Source organism: Idiotropiscis lumnitzeri, chromosome 6 (assembly GCF_059441095.1).
Source record: "Idiotropiscis lumnitzeri isolate Australia: NSW breed Sydney's pygmy pipehorse chromosome 6, RoL_Ilum_1.0, whole genome shotgun sequence".
NCBI classification, from domain to species: domain Eukaryota; kingdom Metazoa; phylum Chordata; class Actinopteri; order Syngnathiformes; family Syngnathidae; genus Idiotropiscis; species Idiotropiscis lumnitzeri.
Genome location: NC_142396.1, coordinates 1,250,922 through 1,278,492, shown reverse-complemented (window position 1 = coordinate 1,278,492; position 27,571 = coordinate 1,250,922). Strand labels below are relative to the sequence as shown.

Genomic DNA, 27,571 nt, shown 5'->3' with positions numbered 1-27,571 from the left:
CAACCTCATTGAAGTCGAGATGGCAACAATAAAACATGACTACAATCGGATGTCATTCTCTTATTTGTCCTGTTTTCCAAAATAAAACATCATAGAAGCGTACTGAGGCATTATGGGCGGGTACAATTAAAGTTTTGGAGGATTAAGAGGGAAAAAAAAATCGAATTTAAAGGCCAGTGTCTTCAAATAATTTTCACTTTGTGGGAAAATCAAATGTGACAATTGATTACTAAATCCGTCTACAAGGTCGCAATCGGGTGTTATTGACCAGAGATTTTAGGGAACAGCATTTTGTTTGAAGGAATAGGAGGTGGGCACTCATCTGGCCAGCACACAAATGGTGCAACATCCAAGGAGGATTACATTCCACAAAGTAGAGGAAGGTTGGAAGGAGGTCATCCAAGTTCAAATGAACGTCTTTCGTTCTGTTCAACAAAAGCGAAGGCCATCCCCTTCCTCCGGCGGTCTGAAGGAGACCCGTGATTGAGCTTCGCTCTTTGGAGACAAAAGTGTCCTTTTTGAAAGGAGAATAAAAGCTAAACAATCCTCGTCGAGTCACAAACACAAAAATGTGACAGACCAAACACAAGCCGAGTAGACATCCCAACGCGCGCTCTCGGCTTCCTCCTCGTCGTGTACATAACGGAAAAACAACGACAGCCATAACACGACCGCTGCTATATACAGACCCTGAGTCATGCCTGCGATTGTCTCGAGAAAAAAAAGAGGCCATTTGTTGACATTTGGTGGTCAGAAGCGAAACAAGACCCACGCTCACATGGAAGTGCATCTGTGCCTCCGCGACGTCGCCGCAAAGAGTTTTTACGGCGCAAAATGTACAAGTTTATGAGATGGGTTCCATTTTTTTTGGGGGGGGGGGGCTCTCCCCTCCCTGCGTCTTGGCGGTGCTTGGGATGAGCACGCCGTTATCTCGGAGATAAAGGCGCGGCGGCAGGGAAGGACGCAGAGTTCCGTGGCGAGCTGAAGGGCGACGTGGGCGACAGGCGGCGTGGACTCCCCAGCAGGTCGCCGTTGTGCAGTTTCCACAGCAGCTCCTCGTTCTCCATGGACAGACGCTTGTTCACCTTGGACTCTTTCTGAAGTGTCTGCTGGAGTTTGGCCTGCTCGCTGGACAGCTGCCTGCAATCAGTCACAAAACATTGTCAATTGATTAGCATTTTTTTTTTTCTTGAAAATTGACGCTTGCGAATGTTGGCCTTTTTAGAAACAATTTTGTAGCGTGTCCAGTTTTCGAATACAGTGAATGTTCTCATATTTACAGCGGAGACTCATCTGGAGGCTCGGTGGTGCTCAGGAACTGAAAAATGACTTGAGGAGCTTCACTTTTTTTGCAGCACACTTGCTGTGAATCTCCGGCAGCCCAAGTATCGACACGCGCACACGTGTATACGTACTTTGAGAGAGCGGCATGTTTGTCCATCCTGGCTTTGTAGTCCTCGTTCTCCTGTTGAACTTTGGTCAGACATTCCTCCAGTTTCACATTTGTCTCCACCTGGGACACACGCATACACATTTCAACTAACTTAACTATTTTTTTTCTTTTCTTATTTAGGAATGGTGATGAGCCTAAAAATAAATGCTACACACCAGCTTTTCCAATTCCATGAGCTTCTTTTCCTTTTGGTGCAGCTGGTTATTCTTGATTTCCAGCACCACCTTCAAACTTTCAAGCTCCTGCTCCAGGTAAATTGTGTGGGAGTCCTTCTGCAAGCAAACACACACACACACACACACACACTACTGTATATCATTAAAGACAACACATACCTTTGCCCTAATGGAACCAAGTGTTAGATATACCCCTCTAATCTCTTAAATGTATTGGCTTGCGGGCAAGCGCAATTCCTTTATACACCAGTAGAGGGCAGCGGTGTTCATATCTGCTTCATTTGTGCCGGTTGTTATTCACTAAGGGGCATTTCTTCCGCGCCTTTCTTGCACACTTTCAAGGTGCGGTGATTGTCCCGTCCAGACATCTGACACACCCACCCACAAAACCGGTGAACACTCGCACAACGCACAGGTGTGAGCACTTAAATTCTGAGGATGCCTGCAAGTGCCGGATTGTGGAGTTACGACTTCCATAGAGCTCCATTTGGAACAGATTTCACACTTTAAATATGAAATTTAATTGCCTATGGGTCCGTAATTTATTTTCTGATGGTGCCTAGTGACGTTCTCGGCTCATCTAACAGGCGACGTTGAAGCAACATGTGCATTTATATTCTGTCGTTAATAAATACAATTTAAGTCATCTAATCAGAGGACTGTGCTCATCACTGAATGTATTAAAACAAATAATTCGAAACTGCAGTTATTGTGAGCTGTACTTTCAGACATACTCGAAGCCACCTGCCACAAGGCACGGAAACAGTTTATTGGATCCCAGCGTGCAATATGCCGTTTCACCTTTAGGAGGCGCTAAACCTTATTAGAGTCTTGAGTCCGCCGGATGAAAGCTTCTTATAAGTCTCTGGGGGAATTTGCACAGCCACAGCGCGGAGCTTTTCTGACTTAGGCACCCGGGAGAATAGTGAAATAGTGAAAATGATTAGCAGAAGAGTCATGTGACGCCATGAAAGTCATTACCAGATTCTTGTCTGTGAGTATCCGCCGCTCTTCCTCTGCTTTCAACTTTTCATTCAGGGCCGCATTCTCTGCTGACAGCTCAGATATTTTGTCCTGTTAGGAGGAAGAAACGTCAAAAACGAGAATTGAAATCAATTCCGTCAAACTACAATAGTTTCTGTTCACAGGTGTGAGGTACTTGAAAAACTTTATTGAAGGGGAGGTCAACCCCCACACATTCTTTACAAAAAAAATGTTCTATGCCCCTTCACCAGTCCAAACATGCCATTGTGGTTAATGTTGTGTTTGAGGAAAAGTCGGCCCGTTTTTAGCCATCTAAGGGGCGGCCATTTTGTCATTTTCTGTCGACTGAAAATGACAACATAGTTGCTCAGGTGTGATGTTATTTTCCTGCCAAACTCCTTTTCTACAAACACAATCATAATCAGAATCCCGTGTTTTTAACATATTTTTGCTGCAAAATCTTTGGGGTTGACGTTCCTTTTATAAAGTGGTTTTTCAACATCATTGCTTTGACAAACATCATTTCGGTTGCAGAAGTTGCTTAAAACCAAAAAAAACGGAATTAAAAAAAAAACACAAGTTAAATTAATCTTACAGAAAGAGTAGTTTCTGTTTCCTTGAGTGTTTTGTCCAGGTTCTCCAGATCGATTTCTTGAATTCTCTTCATCTCTGAAATGATCCATTTGAGAAGTACAAATTCGCATGAGATGTAAATTTACAGGACTGGAAATATGAAGCTCAGTTAAACGAGTTGTTTGTTTTGCGTCATGCGTGGATGCACACACCTTGGAGCGAGCTCTCATGCTGCTCTCTGAGAGACTCAATGATGTGCCGCTGACTTACTTCCTGGTTCTTCCTCTCAGTTTCCTGTCTGGTCCTCATCTCCTCCACCTGCACAAAGCAGTTGGCTGATGATCAAAAATGTGTCATGAACGCTTATTTTTTTGTTTTGACATTATGGCCGTGCATATTCATCTTCGATCCGATCATCGGATTCATTAAAACAATCCGATTATATTTATCATAAATGTTATGTTTTTTTTTTTTGTTTTTTTTTCTCGGCTGGTCGTGAACGATTTAAGACACGACTGTCAAAAAACTCAGCTTGAGGATTTGGGTGAGATGTTGCCAGCAGCCGATCGCTGTTTGTTTCTCAGACCTGTTGTTCCATTAACACGCGACATTTGTCAGCCTCCTCCTGGTACGTTTGATGGACTTTGTCCCACTCTGTTTGGTAAAAACTCCTCAATCTGGACACAAACAAACAAACAAGACGGAATACGAATGAGTTTGGACCAAGAACGGCGCTTGTCCGTTTTCTGTGCGCTCAAGTGCTGTACCTGTCCTCCAGTTGCACCAGGTCCTCCTTGTGCTGCTCATTAAGCCTTTTCAAGGCTTCCTCCAAATTGTGGCCTGCTTCCTCCTTCTCCTTGCGCAAACGGTCACAGCACCGAGACGATGCCACTGCGCAGACGAAAAGATGATTTGTTTTACAAGTTCAATTTGGAACACAAACACAATTGTGACAAATTAACAGATTGCCGCGCAAATTTGAATCAGGGACGGCGTCATGTGTCAATAAATGTATTTTTGGACTCAAAAATTCCTTTCCCCCCCCGAGCACATCAAGTTTTTGATACATTCTCATATTTTTTTTTTTTTAAATTCAACCTCCAAAAGGTTCTTCAATACGCATTTTACCATGCGTTATCATTTATTGCTCTGGCGGTTCGTAAAAAAAAAAAAAAAATCCACCTGTTGCCGGACTTGAACGATGCCGACTCAGCACAACAAAATCATTTGGAAAAGTCTACTCTCACCTCTGATTGAAAAATAAAAAAATGGAATAAAGCGTTGAGTGTTCCTGACGAATATTTAGTGCACACGGCAGATTGGATGCGTCGCACAGCACAAGACAGCTGTTGCTACGCATCAAGAGAGCGAAACATGTCAAGCACATACAGTAGCCGTGATCAAAATCCTGGCAGCTCGTCCGAACAATATGTTGCAACAACTGGCGCAGTTGCTGCAACCGTTTGAATGGAACTCACGTTCGCGTGTGTGCATGCAGCTGCCGCATTGGCGATGGAAACAAAAAGTCAAGAACAGCTGAGGAAATCTTACACGCCAGCTCGTGCTTCACCGCACGCGTATTGTGCTCTTCAATTTCGAATCGCAACTCTCGGTTTGCGTCTCCAAATACGAACGCGTCTTCTTTGACACTCATTCAGGCCGATTGAGCCCAGACGAGGCTCAGCAAAACAAACAAAGAGAGCCAATGGCTTTCAAGTTTGACAGTTGAGCATGTGACCTTTCACTGAATGTCGCGGGAAAACCATTAAACTGCCGAACGGGACACAGGAACAGGAACAACCTGTCAAGACTCACGGCAGGAGGATAAAAGTTTCACTGACAGCTTAGTCTGTGTGTGTGTGTGTGTGTGTGTGTGCACGGGGTGTGAGCAGCGGCCGACACACTGCAAACATTCTTCAGCTCCGTGTGTAAAGACACGAGTCAAAGGTGAAAGGCGCAGTAAAAAAGATTTTCGTGGCGGTGGAATGAAAGTGGAAAGAGTGCAAAGTGTTCTTGCTTGAGAACAGGAAAAAAAAAAAAGCTTTTCAATGTTTACTGGAAGTTTTGGTGAATACTGTCAAGCATTGGTGTTAAACTCTGGCCCACGGGCCAAATTTGGCCCGCATTGTAATTATATTTGGCCCAAGAGGCTAAAAATGAAATTCAAAATGATAATAGTCATTTTAAAAACTAAACATTGCCTTGCATTCATAAAACCACTTATAATAACAATTTTCAACAAAAAAAAAAAGCATTCATCCATTTTGGGGAATATGTGGCTGAGGTTGTCGATCTTAATAAAACAATTGTGAACACAACGTATGCAAGAAGATGACAGACGGTTCAGAGGCAGAGCAGTTGCCCGATAGCGCTCTTTTCTTTTTTCACGGCTATGGGAGCAATTGCACCTGAAATAACGAGGAAATATTGATTGCTGAGTGCTTACTTACCCAGCTCATCTTGCAGCGTTGCCAATTCTCGTGACAAGTCCGACTTCAGCTTGAACGTCTCTTCACGCTACATAGAAGAAAAAAAAAACCATCGCACATGAGAAAGTGTCCGAACAAAAAAAACAAAAAAAATGCCTTTGATTTGTTCTCACAGCTCAACTTTCAGCATTCATCTGTGCAACGTTCACCTGCCACATCATCACAAACAATCTAATGAGAGGCAATAGAAGAAGGAGAGTCTGGAAAAGAAATTGTGCTTTCACAACATGTTGGTATGCTTTCTGATGGTAATTGCAATCTTGCTGCTAAATATGGAGGCCACACCCCCACAGCAGGATGCGACGCCACGCTACGACGCAGCAAGCGCACACACAACGGCGCACGCAACTTTCAACAAATACCTCTTTGGCGAGCAAAAGCTGAATTTTGGAATCGTTTTGGAAATGTTAAAGCTGACCTATATGCCGGCCGAGGTCAAACGAATGTCGTCTTTGACGTCTATATCCGTCAATGGCAACGAAGGAGTACCCTAATACACCGTTCAGTCGCACGCGTGGCTGCCTACACCAAAGCAAACAATACACGACAACTTTATCGAGCGAGCGCATTTGACAACAGCTGGAGCCGTCACAAAGCGCTTTTCAGACGCTTTCATCAAAACGAGCATTCACACAAAGCACATGGAACACATCAGATGAGCACATTCTTCCACGTCGTTCACTGACACACAAGCACAAAATAACAGCGTAGCAGCAGTAGAAATTCTGAATGGAAAAAGTGGATTCTTGCGCGCACACACGCAGCCATGAAGTCCATCTGTTGCTCGAGGGGTCAGTTAAGTGAAAAATCAGACAATGAGCAAGGAAATAAAGTCACAAATGAAGTCAAACTCCCCCGCCGCCGCCGCCGCCGCCGCCGCCGCCCACTTCAAGCCAAGTGATCGAAATGTGGTCGTAAAAGCGCAAGTCATAAACCAAAATGATAAGCACAGTTCAAGCTTCACAAACACGTCGCTTCAGCACTCCATTACGTAAACACCTTTAGGATTAAAAAGCAAACAGTCATGTTTGCTTTTTTTTTTTTGAGTCCTATTTGAAAAGCAGCATTCCCCTCAGAAGACAAAAGTGGGAACGCTCAAATACGGTCCCGCAAGTTGTCACATTCCTTCTTAATCCTGGCTCGGACGTTTTTTGACTTTCGACCAAAAGAATCCAAGCTGCTGCCGTGGAAAAACATTTCAAAGACAGCACACACCTTACGTTTCTTCTTGCGAACACGCGGAGCCTTGTGATGAGCTTTGCTGGCCGTGGAGCCCATGATGGTTTCATTAAAGATGCACACAATCACACAAAAAAAAACAAACAAACAAACATACGCACACACACGACCACTTGTCTTCAATTCAATTCATTCGTCACTCCCTCATCCTCTCGGCGGCGTGTGACCAACGACATGACGAGCCTCACCGTCGTCTCCGTCTTGTGGGCGGCACACCAGACATTTCAACTCCTCCCACACACTACCTGCTCCCCAGAGAGTTCCTTGTCCTCCTCCCTCCATCCGTAGCCTGGGATATTGCACCATGCAGGAATTCAAGTTATTTTCACACCCACTTCTCTCTCTCGGGGCACTCAAGTATTCTCAACTCCCTGTCTCTGCTATCTTAGGATAAGAATTTTATATATAAATATATATACAGCAATGAGGTTGAACTTCAATGAAACACCCTTTACAGTGGCAAATATTTGGAAAAGAAGACCGACAAGCAGGCCAATAAAAAGAAGGCTTTAAATCCTATTGAGGATGTGAGGCGAACAACACCCTGACAACATCAAAAACCCTTAAAAAAAAAAAAAGAACGCTCCAAAGCATCGTGACACCACCCCCCACCCGAATAAAAAACCCTGAGCGGAAGGTGTTGGCATTTCGTCTTGCGTGGATCTTCACTATTCACTCGTCACCCTTCGAGTGCAGGAGGCCGATTAGATAATCCCGGAATTCATGGACACATTATCTCACGCGAGCAAATCAAAGAGGGATGGCGCGGCGGCAGCTGCATTCCTCATTCCTCCGCTGTGCTAACAGTAACACCCTCCAGCCTCACTTCTACTTTCCACTATCAATAAACCAGTCGGGAGCAAACACGCAAAAACATCTGAACAGGCATTTTATTGCCGGTGTGGGAATTTTCGACCGATAACGAGCTACTTACGGCGAACACCTGTTCTGTCCTAACTTACTTTACGCTATTTCATCCAATTGTTCCGCTCACTTAACTGACCGCTTGAAATGATTTGAAATTCAATAGATTTGTCTTTTTAACTCATTTACTGCCATTGACGGCTACAGACGTCAAAGATCCATTTCCCCCCCCCCACTGGGCTGGTTAAGGATGAAAGTGGGAAGTGTCCAACGTACGACCCATGAGGGGTTCCCATCCAACTTTTTACCTCATCTACGAATGACCTGGCACATTTTAAAAAACAAAAGTGACCGTTTTCTCAAGCCTGGCATACTCACAAACAAAAATAAAGCATGAGAAATGTAAAAAAAGAAAAAAAGAAATAGATACCTCATTGAAGAGATGTTGAATGACCGTTGCAAGAGCCTCCACTTTTTTATTAGCTTGGATGAGCAGTTTCCAAAGCTGGCTGGCCTGATTTTTCTTCTCCGTGAGCTCTTTGCTCTGGTTCCGTTTCGCTGCGACCGCAGCGGGCTTGGGTGCACTTTGCGAACGCGATCCATGTTTGGGACTCAACCGGGAACCGGCTCTCGCTTTGAACGCGGGTGCGGAGGCTCCCGCGGTTCCTAAGCCAGCGTTGGTGGAAACGGTGACAGGCGCTGGAGAACCTGCCGTCACTGGCGCGCTGGCGTTCACCGCACCAGATGCCTTGAAAAAAAAAAAAAAAAAAGAAAGTCACAAAAACAGACAGCATCACATTCACAGATAACAATCAGAGGAGTGCATACGAGTGCTCGTGATGGATTCGGCTGCTTGTTTCCTGCCGCCAGTGCGGAAACTGGCGAGCTGCTGCGATTGGTCGTGGATCTTGCGAGGACATCCCTGGGCTTGTTTTTGTCAACTGCAAAAGAACGACATCCTCTTATTTTATGGTTGACGGGCACAACATTCAACATGGTGTCAACCCTCGTCCACACGCACGCACACGCGCACGCACGCGTACACCCTGAACACTCAGACAGACCATTCCAAAATATTGCCGGCAACACCGCAGGGTAACAAAATGAAAGTGTTTCTCAATGAAAAAATAAAAAAAGCAATCCCTCAACAGAATTGCAAAATTGAAGACAAAAGGAGGAAATGAAATCCAAACAAGCGACAAACACGCACACAAAATTGTCTCATTCAATCCGCTGTCAACAGAGAATACGCCCTTCTGATGCATCATGGGATTGTGTGCTATTGATGACAAGAATGTGTGTGCGTGTGTGTGCGCGCGATGTGCATTAAGGAGTGCATTAGAGAGACAAAAGCGATTAGAAAGCAACTTTAATGCTCATTTTATCTCCCGGTAGTCCATCTCTGTACTCGGCATGAACGTGAAGAGCCCCACATGTGCCGTTCGAAGCAACAAAACAAGGAAATCGCCCCTTTTCATTCACAGCTAGCCCGGTTTCGAACAACTGAAGTGAGGAACGCAAAAAGCTTGCGTGCGTTGCTTCATATAAACAGGAGAAGTGAGTTCAAACAGGTTTTACAATATGGACACCAGCGAGGAAACAAGTGACACTTTAAAAAAACAAAATCATTTGACGTACACCCCCCCCCAAAAAAAAAACAGCTCAGAAAAAGACGACTTGAGGAGAGCGTGCTGTATCGACCATCTGAAATGTGGGAAGAGGTTTATGGCAAAAGGTGACATAAATGTGCACAAATACAATCGTAGACTTTGGACCATCTTGGATTATGCATTTAAAGCGGCAACACAATTAGTTGAATTTCAACAAATTCTGCCAAACATTCAAATGGGACTCAAAATAGATGTGTCTTACTGCTTCTTCATTTCTTTTGTACTGCCACCTGCTGGCGAAACAAGAAAGTGCCACTGATCTGAACGCTGTCATTTCAACACAAGACCGTCATTGCAGCTGGAAGGCGGAGGGGAATTTAAAAAAAAATCGGAACGATCGCAAAACATTGGGGATTCTGCGTCAACGGAAGCCGACGAGAACAGCCGAGCTTTTATTTGGGACTGTAAAATGGAAATTTATCTTGAAAGTTTTCCATTTAAACAGGGGGAGACCATAAATGCATTCTGCGTGCGGGTCAAATCTCAGTCTACCATGCCCTCGATCACTACCAGCGCAGTGAAAACAAAAAATGGATCTTTGACGTCTTTAGCCGTCAATGGGAGTGAATGACAAACACAGTAATCGGTTTATGACAATAATTCCTTGGAAGTTTCTCTATTAAAAGTGGGATGAAGATCAACGTGAGTAACGGAGCAAGAGGTCTCCTGACGAGCAATGATCGTAGCTTACGTTGTCCATGCATTCAACATTCATTTCCTCCGTGTTACCGAGGAAACAAGCGCTGCCTGGATGTCCGCAATCCGGCCGGTCCAAAATTCGGTGATTGCTTATGTGAATCAAACCACAACAAAAAGACTTCACCTTGACCTGTTTTTTTTTTTTGAGTGATGTCAAGCACAATTTGAACTGGATTTTCAATCAGAAGGGATAAACATCGATGGCCTTGATCTTCATCGCCAACCGGTGGCCAAAATATTCAAAAAGCTCTGTTGAGCTTTAGCAGCTACATCCTCTCATGTCCTCATCTGCAACGGCATTAGAGAAAACCCGACGTCGGATTAAAGCTTCACTGAAGCGCAGTGCAGTGCCTGTGTGTGTGTGTGTGTGTGTGCACGTGCACGTGCACGCGCACTGACTAAAGCCTCTAACCTACATTTTGATCTGCCGGCAAGCAGCAGTGTGGAAGTGGGTTTGTGGAGCTCAGAGAGAGAAAATGGTCGCAGCCAAACACGTGCGGCTGGGCTCAGATGGCTCGAGAGGAAGATTCATGATGATGATGATGATGATGACGTCGCTGAGCACTCAACGATTAGGGAAGGAAATATCGAGTGAGACTAAGCTTTTTTTTTTTTTTTAATTTCTTAGGAAATGGCACGAAAACAAAATACAGGGATGAATATCTCTTAATACTGAGGCCAATGCGATGCACATCTTGACACACCGCCGAAGATGTGAAACGTTTGTCTGAAGCTCAAGCGACATCACCAAACCAAACATCTGGAAATTGAATAAGGCGATAATTGCGTGTGAGGCCGCGCATCAACAGAGGTCGCGGCCCTTCCACCATGTGACAAGTTAGTCAAAGGCCGATGGAGGTCGTAGGCGAGTTCGTCGCGGCTGCGCAAACGTCACGTGGCCGCTGCCCCTCCGGGCGTGGGCAGCGCAGCTAAAAGGAGAGCGTCGCCATCACTATTCATCACGCCACAGCTGAAGCGCTCGTGCGGAAAGCTTCGAAACGCGCTCACACACAAGTGTAAAGAAAAGCCACGGCCCTTTTTGGCCACCGCGGCTACGCCGAATAATAGAAAGCCCCCAAAGCAACAATGGCCGCCAACGTGAAAGCTGAACAGTGCGAGACGCGAGGCAAGTGGCTGTTTTGAAGCCACGTTTGAATTCAAGCTGAGCAGAAAACAACACAGAACAGAAAGAATCACAAGAGATAAAAAGTAGGACAAACGGGAGAGATGGACACGAATGAGTCGACGTAGGAAAAAAAAAAATATCACAATTTTGGACGAAAAGGGTTTGAACTTTTGTCACATCAACAACACGGTGGCTGATGGGATGATGAAGGCGACACGGAGGACGGTGTCATCACCAGACCTGTGTGGAAGACCACCGTGTTCTTCTTGTATCCTGACAGCAGTTGAAGATTTTGGAAAAGTCCTTTGGCCGTCAGCTTCACGTGGAAGTCCGACAGCGAAAGTCTCGGGGACCACAACATCTTCTGTGCTCGCCCTCCGCAAGTGAAAATCCTCTTCAGTTCAAAGAAAGCTTCGGGAAAATGGGGGAGGGAGGGGGGGATCTGCAGCCGTTCAAATGTTTCAGCAAAAAGTGTCTGTTTGATTTCATGGGCAGTTGCCGTCGCGTTCCCTGAATACATTTGTATAAATGCAAAAATAAATAAAAAAAGGTCCCATTTCTGACCTGAATTGTTGCAAAACAAAACTGGAGCTCAGATATTAAAAAGTAACTTTACTTCTGTACCCCCCCCCAAAAAAAAAATCAGGAAAAAAGAGAATAATGCGAAAATAAAAAGTGGAAATCCATTGAGCTGTTCTTCACGGAATCCATTTAGAAGCCACAAAGGCCTCATTGAAAAATAAATAAATTAAAAAAAAAAAACACTCGTCAGAAAGATAATCGCTGCGCTGATTGAAGAAGAGAAAATGGCGCCAAACGAGCTGGAGATTTCACAGCTGTCAAGATGCTCCACAAAAGATGGAGAGCGAGAGCAAACAAGGAAGGGGAAAGGATGTCATGACGTGCTGCGAGGGAGGGAGAAAGAGGAGCAGAGGGAAAAAAAAATCTTCAAGGCTGCAGCTGATTTGCGACACACGAACACCCACAACTCGGTCAGAAAAAAAAAAATGCGACGGACGGATGCAATCATCCACAGGCCAGAAAAAATATTCGGCTGCAGTTCTGAAGGTGCGATAAGCCGGAAACAAACAACAGAGACGGAGGCGAACGCTACATGGGAAGGAGGGGGAGGGGAGGGGAGGGGCTGGAATTTCAACGACACCCCCCCCCCCCCCCCCCCCCGCCCTCCCGCTCTCGCTTTGATCCTCTGAGACCTTTTCTTCGCTGTTTGCTTCCACTTCTACATTTAAAAAAAAAAATAATAGATCATAGAAGCGCAACGCATATATATATCATTTATTGTAATCATGCAAGATCGGAGTCAAGAACGGTTTTTGGAAAAGAAACGGAGAAAAAGGACGGCTTAAAAGGAACCCTGACTGGAATAACGTTTGCTCTGTATGATTTGTTATTAATACGTAAGAAGATCATTTGCAGTTTACTACATTTTGTACAAACCTTGGCGTCATGATTGAAAATTCTTTTAAACTGGATGAGCAAACCGGCGCAGTTGGTAAAAGCGCGATTTGAAATGAAATTCGGATTTAAAGACGGCAGCAGAAAAAAAAGAGATGGTGTCAGACATCAAAAGCACTACCCAAGTCATCTTGGAAATCACAGACCTCTGCATGTCGGAATCAATAAAGTGTGCATTCAAATTGGACCAAAAAAGCTCAAGAAAGAAACACGACTGCCCGAAAAGCCCACACTGTAAACCGCTGTCGCCAGAGCTCTGCAAGATGCGACAATGAGACGCATGTGCGGGCCTTCTGAAGTTCTGTGCGAGTGCACGGCATCACAAGGCCGAGAGCTTCGCAGTGACTTGAGGCTCCCCACAGGCCGCACAGAAACTTCCACAAAGGGAGGGGGGGGGCTGGGGGGGGGCACGCTGGTTCAAACCAGATCCACCACATAGACGGACGGACGTTGCCAGCGGTGGTCCACGCTTTGCTAACACACACTCTTCAAGACATTTATTTCAACTCAGCATCCTTTAGGGCAGCTTTACCTTTTGCAATGATCAAAGCAGTCATTCAGCAGCACAAAGTTGTTCTTTTTTTGAAACGACAACATCAAACATGTCAAGACTTTAACCACAAACACATAAAGTAACATGCAGAGATGAAATCCAAGTGAAATATGACCACAAATCTGGTCTGCTCGAAACTGTGGCTGCATGAGTGTGTACGGCGACAGTTCAATAATTACAGACGGACTGCAGAGGTAATAATTACTTTTGTACAAACTTACACTGACATGGAACATTCAGCGTTGTGGCTCCATTTTAATGATGATCTTCTTTAAACTGATACAAAAAGCACAACGTGCATCATCTCAACCCCAGGGGGGTGTGTGTGTGCGCGTGTATATATATATATATAAAATATATATATATACACATTAGCCCGGACAGCAAACCGAAAATGTTGTTCTTACCTGTTCCGTTGAGTCCACTGAGCCGTGCCGAGGCGCTTCTTTGCAATGGAGAGGAGGACGCCTGCTTTGTCAGAACCTGATTGCCAGTGGAAGATGTTTTGGTGGTTTGATTCGCCGTTGCCGTCTTGACGACGTTGTGGTTGCTGACTGTCGGGATCTTCAGACCTACAGAAGACGTCAAATGTCATTGCAGGCTTTGTTCAAATTGCGGAACTTCAGGACGGTGGATTAAAAAAAAAAACAAGTTCAAGATGAGCTCTGAGATTTGACATTAAAAACAATCTTTCTTCCTTCCTGGTCTTTTCTGTTCTGCAGGTTTGCTACAAAATAAAACTGCAACACATTTTTGGACTTTGACACTTGATGCAATCGTTTTTTTTTTTGCTCATGCCCAATAATAAAAAAAAAAAAACATGAATTGAGATTTGAGTAAGACAGTCACAACCTGTATCAACAATTATTTTGTCAATTTTTGTTACAGTTAGGTTTAGAATGAAAATGATGAAACGTTTGATTGAACCTTTTTTCGTTTTTTTAATTATCCAATGACGATATTGTGTCAATTTTAATACCATGAGATGTTCACGTTACATCTTTAGTCAACGCTGTTCAGAATAGAGATAAATAATCCCACCTGTAGCTGTTGTTCGTGATTGGGGTGACAGAACTTTGCTTCGGATTGCAGGAGACTTTGGAACAGCAGCAGCACAAGTGCTGTTAAGACAGGTCGCAGCGTCACAGGAAGTCGTGGGAGCCAAGTTTTTTTTTCCACTTTGACTTCCTACGGCAGGATTGCTTCTGATGGCCCTCTCTTCCGACCTGGTACCGATAAATGAAGATTTTGGAGAAGCTGAAAAAGACAGAGATTGCTAAAATGCTTTTCTGCATCTTGTTAAAGAAAAGGGGAATTTTTTTCTTGTAGAAGGCATAAAGAAAAAGAATAATAAGAAATGAACCATTTGGAAGCAGCAATTTCCAGGAAAGTTTTTCATCTTTAACAATTGTTTGGCACGAGTCATTTGAGGAAACTTTATGACAACCAGGTGAAGCATTGCCGCACCGCCCCCTGCTGGCCAGTCACTGAATGTGAAGAGTTATTTAAAAAAATTCAAGCAGTAATACATTTACAGTTTTATAACTATTCACCATTTTGTGCCATTAATAATTCATCAAAAATGACACTAAAACTCTTACAGAGTGAAAATTTGTTTCCCAGCAAAGGGGGGGGGGCATTTTGTCATTCTTGTCGAATGCAATTACAATACAATTCAATCCAACTTTATTTATATCGCTGAGCCCTGAGCAATGGTGATGTCGTTTTTGGGTCAACGAAATTGACAAAATGGTTTCCCTCCTTGGATGTACAAAATTGGGCGCATTTGACGGCTTAACTCATATTCCACAAACGCAATCTTAATCAGAATGCCGCGTTTCAACCAGAGGGGCTGCACAGAACATATTCTTGTCAAGACAATTCTTGGGTTGGCTTCATTCACCCCAAATATAAAAAGGCGGCACGTTTGGTTGAGCTAACTCTTGTGTGACTTGAAAAGTTCCGAACATGATTCACTTGTTCAAAAAACCTTGGAAATCTTAGCGTCAAAATGTGTCTGTGTTCTCTCTATCCAGACCAGATGTGCCCCTTGACCTCAACAGAGGAAGACAGTTTGTTGATGTCAGCGCACAAAAAACACACACACACACACTATGGAAGTGTTGAACTCCACGAGCTCACCTTTACTTGTAAGGCCGTTATTCTCATTGCATCCCAGCGCTGAAGGTGATCCTTTGACAGGAAGCTTGGACGCAGCATTTAAAACGGGTCGCCCACACACCGCAGCGGCTGACTGGAGACGAGCGGTAGATTTTGAGCCGGTGGCTGCGGGTGAAGCCGCTCGTTCGGGTGTGCTGCTACGTTTGGGGACACCTGCAAGCGCCGATTGTCGATTAGAAAGTTACAATGTTGACTCACTGAACAGATTGGAAAAACACGCTTTCTCTTCAACTCCCAATTCCAACATTTAGTCAGTCCATTTTGCATTGAACAAAATTGCATGTTTACAACTCATAAAAATAGACACGTGGAATCTCTCTCAGACCTTCTCATAAGATGGATTGCTGTCAGGCAAAGGAAAAAAAACAAAAACAAAAGGGAATCCGTTGACATGCCTTCACCTCAGTTACGTTGCGTCACGCGAACAAGAGAGCCTCTGTTAACAAAGGCCGAGCAGCAGGAAAACTTTTACCGAGTGACTGAAGCCAGCAGGAAACATCTGGCTTCATTCGCCTTTGATTCTAACGACGCGCGAGACCAGAAAAAGCAGCTGGATTGCGTTAGCGAAGAAATCAGTGTTCAGTAAGAGCTGCACAATACAAGTCGGGAGTACACACACGTGCCCGATGTTCGACAGGTTCTTGGAGAGAAACACAAGCTTACTCAACATTGATGGCTCGAGAAAGCAAAGGACCTCTCGCAATTTGCGATGTGATTCAATGCACGCAAAAACGTTGTTGTGCCGTCACGTCACGCCGCGTGTTGCAACGTACCGTTTGTCGTGATTTTTGATTGCAAAAGTGTGCAACGGTGTCCCGGCATTTGAAAGATAACATTTGGGAAAGTCTTGAAAGACAAAGGCTCCCTGTTTTGCAACAATTACATTCTGCCGAGTTTCATATTTAATCATTAAGTTTTATGTCGGTCCATCAAAATCTGGCGTAAGAGGCTTGGGGACCGAAGAAGAAAAACCGTGTCTGTTTCCATTCAATCCTACGCTCGCAGGACCTCTCCCGCAGTGTGCGTGACTCGAGGTGAAAAAGCAAACAGGCAGCACCATCGGATTGGTTGCTGCAAGGAACCGATCCGATGGTGCTGTGGGCGAGACAATCTGCTTCTGCTGGCAGGGCCACCAGCACACCAGAGAGAGAGAGATTGAGATGTGCGTGCTCCAGCGAGCCAAAATAAACCGGCGTTTAATTTATCGGGCTTGAAAGTTAAAAAAAGGCAAAATGCCAAATATCGGCCCCAATAATCGTTCCCACCCGATAATCGGTCTGTCACTAGCGCACACGCACAAAAGAATCTATTGATAGAAATCTTAGTCGGTGGCACTGGTTTCCTCCTGCGGTTCAGCAAAGGCCAAGACAGACCAGCCATTGTCCGTCGGAATGTGACTTTTCGGACAAATAAGTTTCATTTTACAGACGCGAGGCTTAAGCATTTTGCAGAATGTAAATAACGGCCCGGAGTAAGTTGGCATGCTGAACGACGGCCACGACGCACACACCAGAGCCGAATTACAGGCGACACGACGCGACGCAACGCGACGCGGGCACGTGGAGCTCAAGTTGAGAGTTGCAGCATCTCATCTCACGTCGCCTCACTTACAAACAGAAGGAGTGAAACATTCACTCAGGAGAGAAAAAGAGCACGGGTGAGGTCGTTGCGGCAGAGAAACAAATTTGTTTTTGCAAGCCTTTTGACGCACGCCGCAGAGATGCCAACTCGTTATTGTGCAAATCACGCCAGCTCCATCTCCGTTTCTACTTGCGCATGAAACGTTGCAGCTTTCGCAGGACTGGAAGAGGACCGGTCGCATTTTCCGAGCAACTCAAAGTACTCAGCCTTTGTTTACGTGTTACGTGTTGCGTGTCCGCTTGCGTCACGTGTGCAAAAAGTGTAGCCGCCACCCACGCAGCAAGCAGCAGGCGGCAAAACAAAGTCTGTCGGTGTGTCCGAGGTATTTCAACTGTCAGCTCCACCGTGTCGGTGACTGGAATTTTTCTTCCATTATACGCATACACGCATGCACACACGTACAAGAAGCGCGCACGCACCAACACAGCCAAGCTGCGGTTCTGATTTGGGCTTTCAGACGGAAAACGGCTCAACTTTGACTCACCGTGGCTCTGACTTTGAATGTGTCTCACTCGCACCGGAGATCCATCGCAGGCGCTCGGACCCACTTCTTTCAACGTCGGTCCATTAGTCTGGCTTTGTCGGGGCCTGGGACCCTCTGGAGCCGGAGGTCCAGTCCCTGAAGGTGGAACTTGTCCCTTCTCCGCTCTCGGGCTTCTCCCTGGCTGCCGAACAGCGGGCCCCAATTTGGAGACTTTCTGCAGGAAGAGTTTATGCTTAGCGACGGAGTTCCAGCCGAGGGGCCCGAGCTCGGAGCTGTGCACTGAGACCATCGTGTTAGCCATTCCTTGCTCACAGTCCCGAATGAGGGCTGAGAGGAGAGAGAGAAGGCAGGCGGCGAAGGAGCAGAGGGGAGGAGTGAGGGAAGTATGTGTGAGTAAAGGAGGAGAGAAAAAAAAGAGAGGAGGAAAGTGGAAGCAGGGAATAAACGCACAAAAAAAAAAAAAAACTTTGCTCAATTGCCTTCCAAAATGTTCATATTCATTGACGTGAAGAAATTGGCCATGTTCATAATTTCTCCAAATGATTCATCTCTCTCCTTGTTTACGTTTTCAAATGATCGCTTATACAACATTGCTAGGAAATCACAACGCCCCATTTTTGGAACGCGCCGGCAGGCGACACGTGCGGTCTTTGGTGGCAACCCGGCGAGTGAGCTGCTCTTGGCCAAATCATTAAAGTTAATGATAAAGTAGGTTCTGCGTCCAGCACATATTTGTGTCACGCATGTACACGTATAGGTCGGCGCTTGCATAAATGACAGCCGACGTGTTGTGAACACTCCAAGCCCGAGGCTCCATGAGCGACTTTGTTGGGGCAGGTTTTGAAAGGCATTCGCCAAAGGCGGCACATGTGAAAGTGGTGGCAAACACGTGCGGTTTTCGAGGTACCTCTCCGGGTCGTGAACTGTACGATTCTGGAAAAACTAATCATGATGGATATTTTGATTGTGGAAATTGCAAACGGGCTTTCACTTGCATTGCACTTTTCCACTCAAAACGCTTCAAGGTCGTTTCCTCATTCCACAACTGACGACGGCAACTCGGGGGATCTTGCTCAAGAGCACTTCGGCATGGTCACAAGGGCCCGGGAGGGTGGGAGTCAACCGCGCTGCGGTGAGCTATATTATTAATGCGTGGCTTTTCTCAGGGTACTCAAGAATTGTAAGTCTGTTCAAATGAATTGATGGCCAAAAAAGGAGTTCCAGCTGACGGCAAAACTGAAAGATATTTGGCAGCGCGACCATCGACGTACTCCATAACCTCTGCAGCCGGCTTTCTTTTTCCTGGCTTTCATTTGATGAAAAAAACAAAAAAATCTGAAGTGGATGAGCTGATTTGAAAAAGAGGGGCTTACCCAGGTGTGATTTTTGGGCTTGTCCGAATTGGCCAAATTGAGTCGAGTTTCATCAATGCGCTCCCGACGGTTCTCCGCATATTCTTCAGCGGGTTTTGAACTCCGATGCTGAGACTGGATTTCTACAAGGCAATTATCGGATCCCTCCTCGACTCGTTGCTCCTCAGTGGCCTCCGCGTGGACGGCACCGGCGGAGGGTGAACGTGTTCCACTCAAGGCCACGCGTGATCTTTTGAACTTTTTGGAATCGTCGGCTGCTGTCTTGTGCTTAGTTCTGATGTCCGCGTTCTGTCCTCCTCGGATGGGTTTCAGAACCAGCGCCACTTTGGCGGCACCAGCAGATGGTCTTGGCCTTTTAGCGCCATAAAAAGCCTTCACTTCCTCCTGGGTCAGCGTAGCCTTCCTTTCCATTTCGCAATCAAATTGATTCTACAACAAGAAAAAAGAAGAGGAAATGTTAAGAACAAGAAAGCAAATTGGACATTTGATGTGTGAATCCAAACCAGCGTACTCGGCCTGTTATTTTTGGTGGCGAGTGGGTCGGTCGCGATCCAACTTTAGCCTCGATGTTTTTCAACTCAGACAGCCTATTCTTGCCACGATTTGACATTTTGCAAGCCCCGGCCGAGGGGACGACGGCAACGTCCGATCGGAGTTGGAGTCCGCTTGTGCCCTCGGTGACTTTTGGGACCGCCGCATATTGTTCTGTGCACTTGAGTAAACGCGCAATGTCTTTGACGTCTCGGACGAGACTGACTGCAGATTTGTGGGCGGCGTCACGAATGTCCTCGGATGTTTTGCCAAGTGAAGACAGCGGACACATCATTTGGACTTCTTCCGAGACGACCTCTGATTTCTGCGGACTCATCGTTTCATTCCCATCCAGCTGGTGCTCGGGCACAAGTCCAGAGTAGATTTTGCAGAGCACGCTTGGATGAGGCGATCTTGCGTCGTCCGTGGCGGTTCTCCCGATACCAAAGTCTGAGCCGATTGAAAAATACAAAGCTTCATCTTCAGCATCATCATCATCCTCATCGTCGCCGCCGTCATCATCATCCGCCAGAATCTCCGTGGCTTCCGAGTCTGGAGTCGACGAGCCGCGTCTCGTTCTATTCCAGTCGTCACCGTTCTCGCCGTGGTCAACCGTGTCGGAGATCAGAGCGAGGGACAGCTCAAGGTCGTCGTTGTCATTCGTGCTTTCTTGGCGCTCGCCGGCACAGGCGTCAAGGTAAACCGAGATCGAGTTGTCGTTTGATTCGGACATCTCGTTCGTCGTTTGCGGTTTTGCAAATGCATCGTCGTCATTTTTCTCAAGCATAATTTTGGCCTCTTGCGCCCAGTCGGAAAGGGCCTCCTCGACAATTTCTTTGGTTTCGGTCAGAAAAGTCGTCGTGAGGCTGACTTGGAGCATGTCAATGTCTTGCGGACTGCTGATGCTGCTGCGACTGCAGAAGGATTCCGGGGAGGATTCCCCCAAACGGAAGGACGGCGAGGAAGACGATGAGGAAGTTGCAAATGCGTTTCCGTCGCGGTCTCCTCCACTGCCGAGCGAGAGAGTCATGCTGGTGTCGCTCATCTCCTCATTGGCCACAATCTCAGCGGGCTTGCAAACACTCATCTTGAAGTCACGTGACACTTGCCAGACAAACACAACAAAAACACAAGTCGGACGTCTTTAGACGCTACACGGATGTTTGATCAAAAGTCCAATCCATTTTCTGGAGTCAGGAGGTTTGGAGCGGCGCTTCAGTCCCCAAAATGGCTTCATTGTCGCCGCACCAAAACATCTGAAAAGGAGCAGAAGAAAGGAAAATTGTCAAATGTGAGCAATGCGGCAGACTTTGACAAAAGAATTTTTTTCAGGGATACTTGAAAATAAAAACCCGTTTGCTACAAAACCAAAGAGAAATGACTCGGCCTGTGCTGTCTTCTGCTGGTTCAAGTTAAGTGCTGCAGGCTTCTGAACAAAATAACTTGATGGAAAAATTGCAGTTTGGTTGGCCAAACATTTTGTCGAAGCGATTTCATGTCACGTCTGTCTGAGTCTCTCAATACGTACCAAGTCCGGGTTAGACGGACCACTTTGGACTTAGAGCATCACTAATGTTTCAAATTCTCACCCAATAAGTGTCCCTCTTTCGAACAAATATACTACAAATGGACTGTTCTGTGTGTGTGCGTGTGTGTGTATATGGGTCAGGGGCAAAGCGAAGGGAGGATCAGCTATATAAAGATGATCAGATTAAGGACAGCGTGCCATCTTCGTTATCTAACAATGACAGTCGGGCCTTTTTGGTGACACAATGTAACTCCAGGTAGTGAGAAAAAAAAACAATATACAATTGGCAATTGATTGCACTGAACTCGGTGCTGTCTTCATTGATTATTGGTCAATGGATAGCAATAAATATAAGGAGGGATTGGATGAACAAAGCCAACAAGCCGAACACTTTGCTAAATATGCGCAAAGAAGACTCGAGGTGTTTTGATTCACAATCCTTTCTCCTAATCAATTCAGGACTGTTCTATGATAAAGCATATCCCATCGTGCCGTTTACACGATCACATGAATAATCCGATAACTTCATCCGATAATGTGCATGTCAACAGGCTCACTGCAGAGTGAGTTGCCAGAAGTTTTAAGTTGCCTTCAGTGATCCTCGCTTGAGGAAAAATAATTGAGTGGCAATGAGTAGCTATAAATGACATATAATTGTTAGGAATGTTAAACTGTTTCGTAAAAGACTGCCTGCACAGATACGTTTTTTTTGTTATTATTATTTTAGTTCAACCCTGAGATCCATGATTGTTGTTTCTTTTGCTAATTTATTCTGAACCAGATTTCTCACAAGATCCTTCAGACTCTGCAACACGCATGCTCTGCCTTAGTTTCACTCGCGAAAGAAGCTTAAACCAATGAGCTTGTCAACTCACTTGACACGTCAAGCCGCTTGAAATGAAGCGGCCCAAAGAGCAAAGAGCAGCCTTCACCGGCACATTAGGGTCATGAAAACGGGACTGCAGCAACCTTCGGGCAATCGCTCGGATGTTGTCATCCAACTGTGCAAAAAGGTGCTCGGGGCCAATCGTGACGACTCGGCAGCCCCTAATTGCATTCCAGACAGAGCTTAAGCAGTGCGGCAAATACTTCCAACTTTCTTTTTCCCCAAAGTTTGAGCGATGATACAACAATGAAATGATCGCGTGAACAGAAATGATTCACTTGATGACGACAACAGCAACCGTCAGCTATTCTCACTTTCTCTGTTTTCTCTTCAATCTTTTCAACTCTAACCATCAAATGTAATGCAGCGATTATTTGATTTACACGATTAATTCGTTCTTTGATCATCTGCATAAGTCAAATCCTTCATCTCTCCAATCAACCTTCATCATTAACTCATTCAGTGCCATTGACGGATATAGACGCCAAAAAGTACATGCATTTTATCTCGGCTAGCAGTGAATGATTTCAAACAAAATAGATCGAAATGCCATTAATCCGTTGCAGCTTCCTAACAAAACATCAAACTGTTTTGTGACGTTTGATAACGGACGCAAAAAAAAGCACTGGACTGAAAAATATAAAAACATTTAAAAAAAAAACAATGTCATTAAATAAACTGGTTTTATGAAGTGTAATTAAGCGAAAAGTCCCACACCTAGGTGAGGGCATTTTGGAGTTGTTGTGGTTTCGCTGCCGGCGTGCCGTTTTGTTCTCCTGTGACGGGGAAGGTGACAGCCATCTTTCTTTGGCAAGGGTTACGTTCCCAAAAACGTGCTCACTTGGCCGTACGGCTCCAGCTGAGCAGAGCATTACGAGCACACACGCCCACGACGCTTTACAGGACTTCTTGATAACACCGATCGCTTTGCACTTTTCACTTTCTTGGGAACCAAACTGAATTAATTGATGAAATGTCAAGAATGACAAACATCATTCTATTTTTTTTCCTCCGAAAAAACGAACATTCACATGAAATAAACTCATATGTACAGATCGACAAGACTTTTGCCTCCCAAAAGACCCTGAAGGGAGCACCAGGCGCACTTTTCCTTCCTTCGTCGAAAGATTTGGCAAGCGCACGACTGCAGCACCTCTGCAGTCGTGCGGAGCGAGAGGCCTCGGCGATCACATTGACAGCAAAAGCCGTTGCCATAGAAATAACAACATTCAAAGTCCCTCTCCAAAATGAGCGAGCTCGAATGAAGCCGAGGACTGCGCAGAAATGAGAGTGGATCAACTTGGCGATGATTGAAATGCAGGGAAATAATTCCTTGATGCTGACATTCGATTCAAATCTATGTGAAAATGTAACAAATATTACAAACAGTCAGATCAGTGAGCGCAAAGAGAAGTTGATGTCAAAATAAATGTGCAGAGTAGGGAACGATCAGATTGGCTGTTTGCCATTCCAATCCCAAAGCAGTCGCCCGGTAACGCTATTACGTAACCATCGAGCATGTGCTTTAACTTTGAACAGAACAACACCAGGAAATGAACAGATATTTCTTTGAACTATTAGAGGTAGCGCAATGACAGCGAGTTGCTCTCTTCAGAACCATTTGCCCTCACGTTACGCAAAGAGCCAGAGCACATCGAGTGGCCATACATGGTCAGAACTCAGAACACAGTCTGAAATGCAGAGGGGGGCATTACTACTGGAACCGAGCCCAAAAAAAAATGCAAGACTTGCAATGTTTCGCCTTGACTTCGGCAACAGTGAAGCACATTTCTTTGAACACTGCGAGATATTCTCATCAATGATACCTTAATAACTTAAAAGATGTATGACATTTGTCTTTAGATCTCTGTCTGACCAAATTGGAACCACCCATATCATCCATCCAGCCCTGGGAGACAAGGAATCAATCAATACCTTTGTGCTGCAGGAAATCAATAAGCCCAACAGAACTGAAAATTATTATTTTAAAAAACAAAAAAAAACACCTTGTTGCAGGAAACCAGCAAGCCCAACAGAACTGAAAATTATTTTTAAAAAAAAACACCTTGTTGCAGGAAATCAGCAAGCCCAACAGAACAATTTTTTTTTTAAATACATTTAAAAAACACCTTAGTGGTGGAAATCAGGAAGCCCAACAAAACAAAAAAATTGTTAAAAAAATAAATAAATAAATAAATATTTTTAAAAAATATGCCTTGGTGCTGGAAATCAGCCAGCCCAACAGAACTAAAAATTTGTAAAAAAAAAAAAAAAAAAAGTTTAAGAAACAATATTAGCAGCAGTCTTATTTCTGTTATATGAGTTGAAGGTAGCTTGTTAAATTGCACACACCAAACCCACCCTGCGTAATACGTTGCCACACAGCGCTCCCACTAATTACAACTACGTTGTATATGTTTTTTTGCTTCGATGCCGCTCTGTCAAAATACATTCCTAGGCAATAGTCTGAGGCCACCGTTATGTTCTTTGTCAGAGTCTCCGCAAGTTTACACACATGAATAGACAAAACTTTGCAGAGGAACAGTTTAGAATTGAACAACCAATGGAGCTTTCGCATGGCAAATCATTAAGCATTTCCTGTGGGGAGGTCACACAGCATAACCGTTTCAGCACTCAATATGTGACGAGCGACTGGGACGCCATCTGATTGCCAAAATTGCCCCTGTCATTAAAAGTGCGAGATGTCGATTCAAATGAGGTGCGAGTTCTTTTCTCGGTCAAAATGGCTTCAAAAGTTTTGATTTTTGCAAAGACGGGGAGATCCAGCCAATGTGGTGTCGCGCCGCTCTAGTCAATATCAACTCTATTTGGAGTGATAACGTATTTGCCATGTTGTCTTCATGCCGCGCACAAAGAGTCCACTTCATTTCAGTCAGTTATTCTTATTTGGTGTAACGGTGGCATTATATGAAGCCGGTCCCGTCTGAACATTTGAAATGGATGAAATGGTCATGCGTTGTGTTCACAGCCGTGCTGTCATCGCCTTCAACGCCCCAATCCACTTAACACTTCAGATAAACATTTCAACATGCAACCGGGTCTTTACACAAATTCATTGGGAAAAAAAAATGATGAAACATGTTCAAGTTTTCCACCACAACAGGTTTTTGTTCAATGATTGACTAGCATTGCACAAGTGAACATTTCAAAGTCCATGAAGCATTCACATTCTTTATCTACCTACACCCATTTATGGATACACACATGTGCATAAATATACAGAAAGATGCAGAAAGCATCGAGGCACGCGTGATTATCAAGGACATATCTTACCAGCACCGTAACTTCCAGCTCAGAATTCCTCGCTAGCTGCGCAATCCCAAAAATGTATGCAGGGGAGAAAATTCATGGAGGTGCCATCCGATCGCCCCCCTCTCCCTGCTTCAGTCTACCACGTACTTGACTCTGTGTCCTCACATACACGATCCTCTACACAGTCATTCCTCCTCCTCACACACACACACACACGCACGCACACACACACACAACCCCACGCCGCACTGCACGCTCATGCGTCACATCACATTCTCACTGTAGTGGATTGGCAGCAATCCACAGGAGAGGGAAGACTACGCAGTATGTGACGTGATCAAGAGAGGGAAGGGGGAGGCAGGGAGCCCAAGGCACGGCGTTCAATGCTTTGCTTCTGGCAATCCAGAGCGGGCAAGAAAATTGAGAGCGCCGCAGACCGAGCAGAGCAATGCAGGATGGAAGCGATGACTAAGTCATGCGTTTGCCGCGAGTTGCTGGTGGGTAGGTGGATGCGTGACGGGTAGGTAAACCTCAGCCCTTTCAAGGACTACCCTCCACCCAAAATACGGGAGGGGCCAGTGCTGACTGGTAAATGATGGCCCCCTTCCCATTTCCTGGTCACATGAGGTAAGAAAGAGAAAAAGAGCTCAGACCTCAGAAGGGCATTCACTCTCTCATAAGAGAACATGACACGCTTGCCGCAACCCATCAACGGCAACACATAACAATACAATTCAAAAAATATACTAAGTTACAACGAGAAGAGAGAAAAAGAAAACGCATGTGCCGCCTCATTTTAAACGCGTTGAGTGCCATTGACGTGAAATGACGTCAATGGGAAACCTAACAAGGAGCACTGCGGAGGTCAATTGCTATGCAAGGATTCAGAACTGCGGGACGGATGTGCCAACCACTCGGTCACGGTGTCGCCCAAAAACTAACTATTCTCTGCAATTTCCATTTTCACTATAGGTGAAAAATACTGCACAGTAAGTGTCTCAATGCATTAGTTCTTAGCCTCCTAAAGATTTTCATCCTCATATAACACGAGGGAGCTCAGCAGTGATCCCGTGTAGAATAAGAAGCTGCTTCATAATAGCGGACAATGCAAAAGGTTATGGTCCTAAACTTAAATGTCCAATGTACACTGGCGGTGCATTATTGCATAGTCCAATGTTTCCCAACCTTTATTGAGCCGAGGCCGTGTCTGTCACTATACATCACCGTCATGGGTCAAAGAAAAAAAAAAAAAGTATGTATTTGTCAATAATAAACTATTATTTCTAACAAATTAAGTGAGATTCTACATCGCTGATGGTCTCCCACCGCAGTGTGTAAAGTGTGTCACGCCAGCTTGGTTGGGATTCACTGGCCTAGAAGCAATGCCACAGAATTCAGCCACAGTTATGTTTTCTAATTTGCAGATGGCATTAAATTGCAATAACGTATCAAAGGCAAAAGACCGAGGGAGAACTGTTTCTTAAATACGAACAGAAAGGTGTATGCTGAATTGTTGCTATAGGAATTAACACGGCATTAATATATCCCGACATTTGGGGAACTTTGGAGATTCCAATGAATATTGCTCCGGGAATTCAAATAACTCAAAACTGGCAACACAATAACATCCGTAACCTTTATGTCTTCTTTTGCATAAAACGCCATAGCAACCCCAAAACATTCTTCGAGATGTTGCCACGCAAAAATGCAGTAAACCGCAATAGACTAGCTTTTCTAAGACTAATGTCGTGGTTGAAATGTATTCCAAATGTTTAAGTTACTCAACTTCTAAAAATGTGGTGTAGAGCGTTGCTGACACAAGCCCTACCTTTAACGACAACCCAGCAAAACGCACAATATTTGCATCGTCACGTTTTCCACCCAAGATTTGAAGATTTAAGTCAAATGCACAGTTTCTTTGACTTCACGTCATCTGAAAGAGTTGCGTCAAATATTTCGCAAACGTTCATTTCCATATCAAAGGAGGATTGTCCAAAGATTGATTGACATTGTGTCATTTATCAATTACAACACGCCCCCGGCACATGCGTCACGGCCTAAATAAGAATCGCCGTTAAGTTATCCGAGCTCAAAAAGACAAAAGTAGCAACTGGTAGTAAGAAACACGCGAGGTAAACTCACCGTCCTGAGCAGACCTAAGAAGGATTTATTTTGAGCATGCAACTGCACTCGGCTGTCACCTGCTCCGACTCGGACGAACTGTGCGCCACCACTACTACCTTTCTCTAAGCGCCACCGGAGGAAACGAAACACGCACGCAAATACATGCACACGCCTTGGCTCTCCCTATCTCACACACCCACTTCACGCACAGGAAGACAAATGAAATTCCACACAGGAAGGAAGGCTTG

The 27,571-nt window shown here is 45.0% G+C and overlaps 1 protein-coding gene across 2 annotated transcripts; it reads right to left on the bottom strand.

Annotated features, from left to right (window-relative positions):
• Positions 1–45: 45 nt before the first annotated feature.
• Positions 46–27,477, bottom strand: LOC148334427 (uncharacterized). 2 transcript variants are annotated; one of them, XM_088298279.1, is made up of 18 exons: positions 27,342–27,477; positions 19,493–20,768; positions 18,982–19,410; positions 17,609–17,822; positions 15,445–15,636; positions 14,344–14,559; positions 13,710–13,874; positions 8,607–8,719; positions 8,209–8,526; positions 5,637–5,703; positions 3,954–4,077; positions 3,773–3,863; positions 3,399–3,504; positions 3,209–3,282; positions 2,611–2,703; positions 1,609–1,725; positions 1,416–1,513; positions 46–1,140 (listed from the first exon to the last, which is right to left on the bottom strand). In XM_088298279.1, exons 2-18 carry the CDS (start codon positions 20,597–20,599, stop codon positions 927–929), a joined length of 3,738 nt encoding a protein of 1,245 aa, XP_088154405.1. In that variant the 5' UTR covers positions 20,600–20,768; positions 27,342–27,477; the 3' UTR covers positions 46–926. The 2 variants fall into 2 exon arrangements, with proteins under 2 accessions (XP_088154405.1, XP_088154407.1); XM_088298281.1 differs by lacking the exon at positions 27,342–27,477 and adding an exon at positions 25,221–25,517.
• Between the last annotated feature and the right edge of the window lie 94 nt (positions 27,478–27,571).